Source organism: Hirundo rustica, chromosome 5, assembly GCF_015227805.2.
Source record: "Hirundo rustica isolate bHirRus1 chromosome 5, bHirRus1.pri.v3, whole genome shotgun sequence".
Classification (NCBI taxonomy): Eukaryota; Metazoa; Chordata; class Aves; order Passeriformes; family Hirundinidae; genus Hirundo; species Hirundo rustica.
In genome coordinates, this window is record NC_053454.1 from 57176598 (window position 1) to 57188502 (window position 11905).

Here is an 11905-nt window from a genome sequence, read left to right on the forward strand (position 1 = left end):
CCAATCAGAAGTCTAAAGGAGTAATGACTCAGTACTCCACCTTCAGTAGAAAGCAGTTTAAAAGGCACCTTAGAGATGTTTGATTAGCGACTCACAAGAATACATCTTCTTGGCTGATTACCTTGCAACAGCCCTATGACAAGCTACTATGTCCTCACTCATCAGGATCTAAGTTTATTCCACCTGCAGAAAAACAGGTGAAGGTCACTCACTGATGGATTTCAGAAAATGTCTGGCTAAGTCCAACCTCTTCACTACAGTCCCTGGACACTGCAGGAGTAAAGGCATTACAGTAGGGTCACACTTCCTTAAGTGCCTCTTGGAAAAGCCTCCCAGCTTGGGCATTCCTCCAGTTGGGAGTTCCCCTCTCTAGTGCAGAATGTCTCCAAACGGTGAAGGAGGAGCCCTGTCCGTGGTGCTCAGCACAACCCCACACCACCAGGGAGGATGCTGTGCTTGTACCTGGTTACTAAACACCAGCCGGGCCAAAAGGGACAGAAAACAAACTGAAAACAAACCAGACAGCGGTCCAAAGGAAAAGCAAACAAACAAAAAACAAACACCTTTGATGGCTCACGTTGTTGCCATCAAAGGTGTATTTAGACTAGAGGTCTTCCACCTGAGTCAGTGTAAAGACCCTGCATTATAGGCTGATAGCAGAAATCACTGAAACTACAAGGTGTGTGTGTGTGTATATATATATGCACATCTAAATGTCTCAGAGAGGTACACATGCAATAAGCAGGTGAGCATCACTTGAAGAGACTAGAGATCTCTCTCAGACAGCATTTCACTCATATCATGAAAAAGTGTAATAACTTTAATCATATCCTGAGGAATCTGAATGCTGTTCCAAAAATGCCTCTACAGACTATCTTGTCCATCCAGACTGTTTGTACCATCATGTGGGAAACCCCATGACTGGAAATAAGAAAATATTTGCTCTCCAAGCTTGACAGCTGTGATACAACGGCACTTAAGTCATAGGAGAAGGCTGAGTGCACACACCTTAACTGCAGTGAGCAGGGAATAATCCTGCCAGATTGCAAGGGCTGTTCTCACCCTTACGATGGAGTACAAACGAGGGGGAAGAAACCTTTTATTCAGAAAATAAATTCATCTTAGGTTCCAAAACAGATATGCAAACATACTAGAATACAAACTAAAGCTGTTCTTATATTTGTGACAAAGTTTAGCCTAACAGCATATTGCATTGTATTGAAAATTAGACCATTAGCAAAGAAAACATGTTCATTAGACACTGTGAGTTGGGCAAGCATCCATGGAAAAATATAAAATGCTTTAGCCTGATTTTCCACCCAGTTAATCAGTACTGAAGCCAATGGAATCATTGTATAATTAAGCAGATTTCTATAAAGAGCTCATAACAGTTCACACTGCTTTAATAATCTCCCCATGTGTCAGGGAAGCTGAAGAAAATTTTGGGACTGAAGGAAAATTCAAGAAACAGTATCAAGCAGTTTAGGAAATATGAAAATTGACAGCAACATGTAACATCATGGTGATGACAGTCACAAGCATTTTACAGCATCGGTGTATTGTATCTCATTAATAAGAAGCATGACCATATTTTCTCCTCAATTTGGAAGCAAAAGAAAAGCACATGAGCATGTGGTATGCATAAGAATTACTGCCATGCATCACATTATAGTCACATTCATATACCATAAAAAATGCTAGTAACTGGTATCATACAGAAGTACCATTTTTAACTACATACATTATGCATAGAATCCCGTGTTTGGCAAGAAAAGAGCTAAAGAAATACTGCCTGAGACACTGGAGAAAACTAATGCACTTGTAATACTTTTATTGCTTTACAGATCTTTAATATGTTAATAACACACATACCCTCAAGAGTAAGAGCTTACCACTGTATGAGAAACTTAAGTTAGGCAGTGAGTTGTCTAGTGCTGTACTAAGCATGACTACAGAAAGGATAATAATCATTTAGCTATTGAAAGGGCAGAGAAAAGTGCAAAAATCTAAGTGATAATTAAGGCAAACATTGACATCTAGTGGACACTCGGGAAACTGAGCCGCAGCCTGAGCGGAAGGGATCCAGCTGCGTTCCTCAGACGCTGCGCAGCTCCCAAATCGCTATGGTACAATTAGGAAGATGGAAAGGCAGAATTTGCAGCTGATGAAAGTCAAAATGACGTGGTGATTCATTTCTTCCAGAAGAATATTTAATTAATTAAATTAAAGAAAAATAAAACACCTCAAGAGATTTCCATTTAAGATTTAGGATAAAAGCATACATCAAAACTTGAGAGGACATCACAAATTACTGATAGGATACAGATGGATACATAATGCTAACAGACATCTCTATTACACTTTTTTTTTTTACTCCCACAGCATCTACAACCTTCTACTTACAACTTGCTCTCAGGACTTTGAACTGTTGTGAATGAAAACCCAAGTGAAAAAAATAAAAATCCCAGAAGTAAAAATTCAAGACACCATTTAGCACAACCCTTTTCTCATCACCCCAATCCTGTTATTGTAACACCTCCCGTATAAGGCTGGTACGTTAAACCTTCCCAAAATACCAGCCAGTAACTGCTCTGCTCCAGAAAAGAGGAATTTGAAACATGAGGCTACCCTGAGTGAGAATGAGCAAAGATACCTGCTCATGAGTAACCCAATTAGTTTCCAAGGTGGGCTTCTACACCAAGATCATGGATTATTTCAAATCTGCTTTTACTGTTAACCAAAAGGTAAGCAAAACTAAGCACTCAAAGCAACTCAAGTCTTATCACAGTTCTGACTAGAAACATCACCATAAAAAACACACTGGATTTGATCATTTTATAAATAAAAACACTAACAAAACACTACAGCTCTGTCTCACTCAAAATCTTTAGTTGACCTGAAGAACTGAAAATTCGATTTTGCTTCATATTGTTAAAAAACTGCATCCCATCCAAAAATTTTACATCTCAGTGACTGTCCAGTATTAAAAAGAAAAAGATCAGAAACAATATTCAAAAGTAAAACTTAATTTATGATCATATTCAGTTATAATGATGTTTGGTAAAAGAGTCTGATGAAAAGAAAAAAAAAAAACAGAAACCAGTCTACTAAATTTACAAGGTAAAAACTAAAAGCAAACACCAAAATAAACCCAGCCATTTTCCCCCTTCAAGCACAATGCCATATTTTACCACCAAAAAACACTTTATAACATCAGATGTCCTAACAAGAGAGAACTGGTTTAAGACAGAATGCAAAACATCATTGACCTACCCGGATTTCCTGGAGATTATGAAAATTATTTCCTACTCTGACAGAGATTTTGCTTGGAGTGTAACTTTCATCAGATTTGTAGTCTGCGTAAATACATAAGGTCTTCACTGTTGTTTTTCTTCTGCAAGAATCAACACAAGCTATGTAAGCATCATAAAGAAAAATATTCAGGGTGAGTTTGTTGCTAGCTTGCAATAACTAAGGATTTAAATGTTCTGAAAATTAATATAGTGATTCATAAGAAACTTGCTGTAAGAACTAGGTGATTTTCCACACTTCATTATGCACACAGTTGATTTTCACTATTCTCCTTTGCCTGCCTTCAGACATGTCAGTATACCAAGAAACAGATGCCAAATAAGCACTTGTACATAATGAAGCTTAAATTAGGCTTTTCAAATATGGTGTCTCTTATTAGACCAAGGCCTTCTCAAGAAGGTCAATAAAAAAGGGGGACAAACATCTCATCTCAAGTTTGGTTAAAGAAAAACTACTGAAAGCATCCTACACAGGGTGGAATAATAAAAAAAAAAGATTTCTGAAACTCATCTGTTAGGTTACACAGGAGTCATCTGCCCTCCAGGCAACACAAAAATCAGGACACAAGTCACATGAGTAAATGTGATGCTGTCACAAGTGACATACCATTAAACATCTGTTTTCGTTGATTATTTAGGCATTTAGTGATCATAATATTTGAAAATCTTATTTTTAGAAATGCTATCTGCCTTCTTACCAGTTGGGTAACAGAACTTACCCAGGAGTTCTTAACACATCCAAAATTCCTATCCTGGTGAATCAATACAAAGTTACACAAAGCACCCTAACCCACAGGGAGTATATTTTAATACCTAAATTGGATGTTCACCAAATGAGGCTGTGATCCATCTGACTGCCAGTAAGTTTCTAGATTATCATCTCGTAACTGATCCACTCCAAACCCTAAGAAAAAGAAAATGTGATCATCTTGAACATCCCATTTCTGTGATGCAAATGTAGCTCTTCTTCAACTGTTACAAATTAAGGTCTCCCAAGTTATAACATATCAGAAAATATTTCTAGACATCCAAGGTGCAACTATGCTTTTCTGACACGAAACTGAAATAAGGCAATCTGCACAAGTTCAATACTGTTGAGGTCTGTGGGGTGCAAATCCATGTCAACGTGTCCTGAGATTTCAAGTGGTTAAGTAATAATTCATATTGGTTGCCAGAGCAATAATTAACAGTTAGACTTTTCCACCTCTTCTGTAACTTAACTGCTGAACGAAAGAAAAATCATTAGCGTTCATTATAAAATTTTAGCCAAACATAACTTTTTCAAGTCATGTCCTGAAATATTTTTGCTTTTTCAAGTACTAACTAGATGGCAAAAACAGTATTCCTAAAGGTTAATGCCATCACATTTGAAGAAGCAACTCCAGCTTTGTATTTTCTATTCCCTATTATCTGTCCTTTTACTAATCACATCCTTTTATTGGTTGTCCACACTACTTGTAGTTCTAATATAGCAGCTGAAGTTTAATCTGCAATAAAAAACTTCCTTCAGCCTGTTTAAGCAACAAAACAATGAGACATTTTTCTCCGATATTCCAGGATTTCAGACCAAAGTCATTCAGCCTAAGCACAATATTGTGACATAAAGGGATCAGTGACTCTAGGCTGCAGCAAGACAGCTAATCAATTCCCAATAGGTATTTCTGAAATAGCAACTCAACCACCCCAAAAGGAAAGAATACAGATTTTCAGATATTTGGAGCAGGTATCACTAACTGCATCTCAAGACCACAGGTTCATTTTTCTTGCAGGGTTTTAGGGCCACTCTGTAATGGCTGAGGCCACACAAAGTTACAAAGTTCAGGCAGAACATTTAGGTCACCCAGCTGCATGGTCATCCACAGTTAAAAATGGAAGACACCCAGGCAAAATGTCAAAGCATAGAAACAATTTCACTGTGCTGGGTGTGATTCTGCTCACATGGCTTAGTTTGTTCACTGTGTAAATTTAAAAAAAAAAAAAAAAAAAAAAAAAGGAAAAAGGAAAAAGTTAAATATAAACTATGTAAGAGTTCTGTTTAGTTCATATGAGATAGTTCCTCATAGCAGGATTTCTGACACAGTTCTAACTTTCATACTCTATCACATATAGAGAAGACCAACATTATTTGCAAAGATTACAACCTACACCACAGCAGTTTTACTGATGTGGATGTGATACCTTAGGAAGGCTGACCTGAAACAGAGACTGAATGGAGCTAGAAAATAAAATATTTATTGAAAGGCCTCCCAGGATCCACCCAGGGCAAGACAGAAGCCTGACCAGGGCTGCACCCAGGGTGGTCACAAAAGAAAGATGGCCTCAAGGTCACAAGATCTTACATTTTTATAAGTTTTGGTCCATTTGCATATTGGGGTTTAATTGTCCAATTACAGCTTCAGGTTGGGAGGTCCCATCCCTCTTGTTCCTCCCTTCAGTCCACCACTGTTTGTGCATTTGGACTGAAAGCTGTCCTTGGTCTCCAGCAGGAAAAGGATTTGTTTTGTCCCCCTGCTCTGTGAAGGGAGCTTACTGGCACTTAATATGAGGCTCAGAACTACATCCCGGGGCAGCACAGAATCTGCAAATATGAAAGCTAAAGCTTAAGGCATCATACGTCTTCCTCCCAAAACACAAATGTACATTCAACTTTCTGCATCATTGTTGTGATTTACCTGGCTTACAGGATGAAAGAGACCAGACTGCTTGTGAGCCTATTTCTCTAACAGTCCCGGTCCTCTCTAACTGCTTTGGATCAGCACCAGGTGGGGTCTTGTTTGGGGTAGTCATTTCTAGTGAGAGAAAACAAGCGAGTTAGTTGACATTTTTAGCTTAGGATTTTGTTTGGTCACATAGTCAGTTTAATTCTTTGGCCTCACACTTTTATAATAGCCTACAGAATATGTGGTCTATACATATACACACGTACATTTTTGCCTGTCTGTAAAATGTTTTATTTTTATATATCTATATAAAGTAATATGTATAAATATATAGAATATATATGTGTAATATATCTAAAAGGTTCAACATATATGTAAATTTTGTGTCCTTAAGAATTCAATATATACTTGGAACATTCATAAGGCATACTTTATTTGTATCATTCCAATTTATACCTACAGAGTTAATCAGGGTTTCAGAATTTGGTTTTTACAGTTCTGGTTTTTAAGAAATTAAAATTTAAAATGTTGATTTAGTGTCTAGCAGTACAATTTCATTCTCTCCCACAGATACACTTAAAAGTTCTCTTAATCTACAAATTCAGAAACTAGAGCTAGAGATGCTTCTCCCCTAGAATAGGAAATAGGAGTTTAAACAAACTGTATAATTTGTAGCAATTGGTTATAGACACATTTATTCACAGACCATTTCCTTAACTTTACAATTTCATCTGGAATCATTAACTTGTGACTTGCATTGCCCGAGTAATCACACTGAAGTCTCAACACCCAGACTATCACCACATATACAACTCAATAAAGTTGGGTTTTGTATAATACAGAGCACTTTGCTATTTCCTAGGAAGTGGCTTAAAATACTTTTTTTTTTTTTTTTTTTTTAAATTTCCAAAGAAACATAAGTTCCACAAAAAGAACTACATTAAAGCTTAAAATTAAACAGAACACTAAAGAGTCAGGGAATTAGAGCTGACCTTTGCTTACATGCATGGCATCAAGCCATGCCCTGCTAATCTCAGAAAAAGTCTTCCAGTGCCTCTCCCAGACAGCAAATAAGGGATTGAATCAGGCTGGGACCCACAGGATCCAGGCCTTACCCACTGCAGAACTAACACCAGGCAGAGACAACATTTTCTATGTACCAATGACTCCGCAGCTAAAAATTCTTTGTGGGACACAGGAAATCTGAATTCTGTAGTGCACCAAACACTTTCTATTGGCCCCTGAGTATTTTCTTTCAATTTTTCCAACATAAGACTCGACACAGATATTTTACCTGCTCTCTCATACGCAAGGCTGCAGTCCTAACTACCATAAACAAAATCTGAAGAAATAATTGCATGTGTAGAAAAATCTAAATACTGACAACTGCAAGTGTCACAAAAGGCTTCAGACAAAATCCTTGTTCAAACACCATGCTCTCAGAAGAGAAGTTGGACACTACACAGCTAATCCTACAGATGTCATATATATATTCACAAACATATTAATCTTAATGCCATCTAAATAAAAAAAAAACCTTGGGAGAAAATTGCAAAACATTTAGTTCACAGCTACTTAAAAACAAACATTTTTCACAGAATGGTTTAGAGTGGTGGAAGGGGCCTTTAAAAATCATTTCATCCAACACCCATGCTGCACCAAAATTAAACTATGTTTTTGTTAAGCATTGGGGAGACTATTATCCTGGACATGTGAATTTTAAATCTCAAATGTCCTTCAAATGTCCTTCTAATCCAAACTCTGTACATTTTTTTTTTTTAAAAAACTTTTGTGACAGTGAACTGAGAGGTTGAGTTGCATTCGCTTTAATTCTCAGATTTACAGACATCAAAAATAATGTTTTTCTGACCCCTAAAAATACATAGAAAATTCAACCTCATGAATAAATCTAAATTGTTCACTTGAAATTCAAGTGATTACAACTCAAAAACATCATAGAAAAAAACTTTTCAATATTATCACCAGGAAGTCTTGACATTCTTTTAAGTTCAAGAGAAAACAAATGAAAAACTCCAAATCCTACCCTTAAGACACAAGGACTATGCAAACATCCCACCAAAGCCCACCAAAATAAAGTAAATCACAGACATTACATTATTCGCTCAGATTACATCACAAAGTTGATTACACATGCTTTTAGAAAAAATTACTGGAATTTTCAAAGTACGCAAAATCCCTTAAAATAACAATGTTGAGATTTCTTATAAGCTTCAGCACACACAGCGAAGTTCTAAATAACTTTATAATGCAAGACTTGTATTGCACTGGTTCTCAAATGTTGGAGGCATTACATCTTGGGGATCTGAAACGTACAGCAAGAAACACCATTCAAGTTTCCTACTGTTTTAAACTGAGCTTATTTCTTTCTATCTAACAGGAAAAGCTTCTCAAGCCCCAAAATTTCAACTCCAAACCACTGCTGGCAAATAAATCAGCCACATATTGTGTACTAGTGGTGAGAAAGACTGAAAATTTTCAATGGTTGAACTAAATGCGTCAGATTTTCATGACAGAACTCCTGCTCAAGAACAATACATTCTGGATAGCTCTGCTGAAGCTCCCCAATATTCTCAGAACTTTAAAATCTGAAAGCTGATAGAAGTACTAAGGAAAAACAGTGCAGCAACAGGCCAGCTCACTCAAGTAACACTTATGGACATTTTACTAACAGAAGTAAAAGTACCTCATTTTAAATGACACATCAATACCTAGCTCTAAAAGGAATTTAAGTCACCTAATAAAATTTTTCTTTGCTTTTTTAGGCTGTGTATAAACCCGTAATTTTTTTAGAAGGCCTTCTCCTTCACACGTGCTGAAAAAATGGAAAGACACACTGCATCTTTATAAGCACTGCCTGGAAACGTCTCTGATTTTCCAATTCAGTTATTCCAAAAGATCATTAACAGGCTGCTGTTTCCTTATTAACAGTGTGAATATGTGAATGTCTTAATGACATGATCAAGGCCACAATTTCATTTTGCCATTTTCCTCTCTGTGGTTTGCGCATCCTTTGATCAAGATAAAGCAGCAGCTTTTTTCCCCCTCCTTGAACATTTTATCTCTCATCTTCCTCAGAGAAGTTCTCTCTTTTCCGGGAAACATCCCAGCCCTGTGAAGTAACAGCCAATTGAAGATGGTTTAGCAAGCACAGTTTATGAAGAGAGTGAAATGGATTTAGATAGTTGGACAGTCTGCCTTCCCAGCCAGGTTGTTCCCAGGGTACCAGCAGGAGACACTTCTGAAAGGTGCACACCTGGAAGCAAACCCTTGTGTAAGCACACAGCCCACCCAAGAGGAGATACTGAAGGATACATCACGGGCCTTTCCTACTAAAGCTCCAGAAAAATCCAGGCTCAAGGAAACCTGCAGATTCCAAAGCAGTTTTCCCCTATTAAAACTTGTAATTCCACCACGTTGTATGCACAAAACTGTCTAAACACGCACCTGTAAGGGCCCCCGAGAAACCTGACTGTGCCTGAGAGGTGCCTGTCCAGACATTTACTTCTCCAGAAAGAGATTTGTGGACACCCAGCTTCAGGTGTCATAAACCTAAAAGCTAAAAGTTTCCCTTTAGCATCCAAATCAGGAATCACCTTCTAAAAACAAGCATCTCTTGATCAACAGAGAACTCAAAGACTTGTTAATCGCTGGCCTCTAAGTAGCAACCCTTCTATTGATGAGGGCACTCATCAGATTTGCACATAGTTTCTTCTTTTCTAGAGTGTCTATGCTTTCAAACCCCCCTCACAAAGTGTAATGAATCTAACATTCTTGCAAAGTCTAGGTATTCAGCACTATTGTTTAAAAAGATAACCAGACGATTTTAGCTAAGGGCATTTTCAGCAGAGTAATCATCTTCCTTGTCTTTTTATTTCCTCACACTGTTAATTTGATAAAGCAACACCTGGGTAGTTGAAAGAACATAATTCTCAATTAATATTTGTTTTACTATGCATTACAGTGCTCAAATGCAGTATAAATGCCCAGTATATTTTGGGATACTGTTTGCTGTTAGCTGCCACCCTTTCCACTAACCAGGCCTTTGATTTTTTATTCCTGTGCTCTGTTCCTTCCTCAGTTCCTGTTAACTGAGCTTAGTTATGCTGATTTCCAACTTGCCACCAAGCTTCTCAAGAAGGTTTTTAATTCCAGCCCTTAGCTGTACAGTGCTTGCAATCCTTTTAATTCAATGTTCCACATTACAGGAAAGACTGAAAATACACTCAAAACTGAACTCTCCAGGAACATGCTTCATGACACACCTGTTTAAAAGTGAGTTAATTACAAGTCAGGTTCAAAAGCTCTTAAAAAAATGTTTTAAAAGAATTATTTTTAGACCACACTTCAGTAGCTGGGACAATGGCAGAAATCCTGTAAAACTCAAGACAGACTCCTCATATTCCCTCCTTATTAAATGCATTGGCTACTGTAAAAAAAAGTGTGATCCAGACTAATGTCAACAAACCACACTAGAATATTTCCTGTGTGCACACTGGTTTTAATTGTCCTCTACTTACTGACAAATTCCTTTCCCAAACCACCTCCTCAGAATCCTTCAAGGGATCAGAGATCATCTACCTTTTCTCTCTTCTTTAAATTTTTTAAGAAGTATTATGCTGATTGCATTCCAATGAGATATATATATATTTTAGCAAATATCTGACTACAGCCTTTCTAGGAAAACTGAACAAAGGCTGCAAAGACAACTTCAGCATTTTTGCAACATCCATAAGATTGCTTTTCCTTTTCTTAACAGAAGGGAATTTCATACCTAAGATTCCCTGATTTTCTTAACTGCACCACTCATTTTTCTACTCATTTACAAGCTCTTGTCCCTGCTCTCATTTTCTTTGGCTGGACCCTTCCTCATCTAAGGTCTTTAAAGATCTCAAGATAGATTCAAAAACCAGCTTCTCACTATGCTGCCTGGTTTTTTTAATCAGATGGAAGAATAAACACCAAAACTACTAATAATTCATTAATATTTGATAATTATAGTAAGCATTCAGCAGCACACTATTTCAACTAGCTCACCTGGACATTTGATCCCTCCGATTATTCTCTCAATACAACTTTAATAAACTTATTATTGTTACCCTGCCTCCAGTGCATTGCTTTAAACCTATAAGCAAAAATTACTAGTCTTTCATTGTCAAAAATGCATTTCATTAAAAAGAAAGTCAATTAAGAGAACTGATTTAACAATTTTATACATATACATAAATTAATCCAATTATCAACCTAAAAAAAATACTTTTTAAAAAATATATTTTCGTGAAAGCCCAGATTTTACCTGGTAAGACTACAAGCTGTTCCTTAGAGAAGGCGAGAACGTTTACAAGAAGCGTCAAGTGTAAATATTAAGTGGAAACTGCCGTGAAAACCAAGAGCAACCAGAGGATGAAGCCGCTTTGAAAAACCAACTGGTAGCCACCCCCCCACGACTTGTTTGTAGGGCTTGCAACTAATATTAATTACATTAATTATAATTGTAGCAATTACAAATAAACATGAAAATTACCCAGGTTTACAACACTATGTTACAGCCGCGTCCCCCAGGCCTACAAACCGCTTCAGCATCGGAAATAAAGCAGCAGCGGCACCTACTCACGGCACGGGCCCCGCCGGATCCCCAGCCCGGGCTCCGCTCTCCGGCCGCGGGGGCGATGCGAGACCCCCGCACGCACGGCGGGAGAGACCCGGCCGGGCAGCCCCCAGAACCGGCGCCAACAGGTCGCCTCAGCCAGCCGAGCTTCTGCCCGAGCTGGACCTTCTTCTTCCTCCTCCTCCTTCTCCTCCCCTCATGGCCCCGGCAGAGGCGCAGCTCCCACCTTTCCCACCTGATCCCGCCGGGAACAGCCGCCGCCGCCGCGGAGGGCCCGCAGTGCGCGCGCGCCGCCCCGCCCGCTCCCC

At 38.2% G+C, this 11905-nt stretch overlaps 1 protein-coding gene across 7 annotated transcripts in view; it reads right to left on the minus strand.

The window, feature by feature from the left end:
* Positions 1–11905, minus strand: part of ANAPC10 (anaphase promoting complex subunit 10) — a 32924-nt gene that overhangs the window by 20485 nt on the left and 534 nt on the right. For 2 of the 7 annotated variants that reach the window (XM_040065016.1, XM_040065012.2), the window contains exons 2-4: positions 5984–6100; positions 4125–4215; positions 3274–3394 (exon numbers count right to left, since the gene is read on the minus strand). In XM_040065016.1, coding sequence (XP_039920950.1) covers positions 3274–3394; positions 4125–4215; positions 5984–6098 — 327 coding nt within the window. In that variant the 5' untranslated portion in view covers positions 6099–6100. Of the gene's footprint in view, positions 1–1141; positions 2196–3273; positions 3395–4124; positions 4216–5983; positions 6101–11285; positions 11305–11599; positions 11737–11823; positions 11891–11905 lie in introns of those variants that run through there. The other 5 variants (XM_040065017.2, XM_040065011.2, XM_040065014.1 and 2 more) reach the window with 5 other exon arrangements.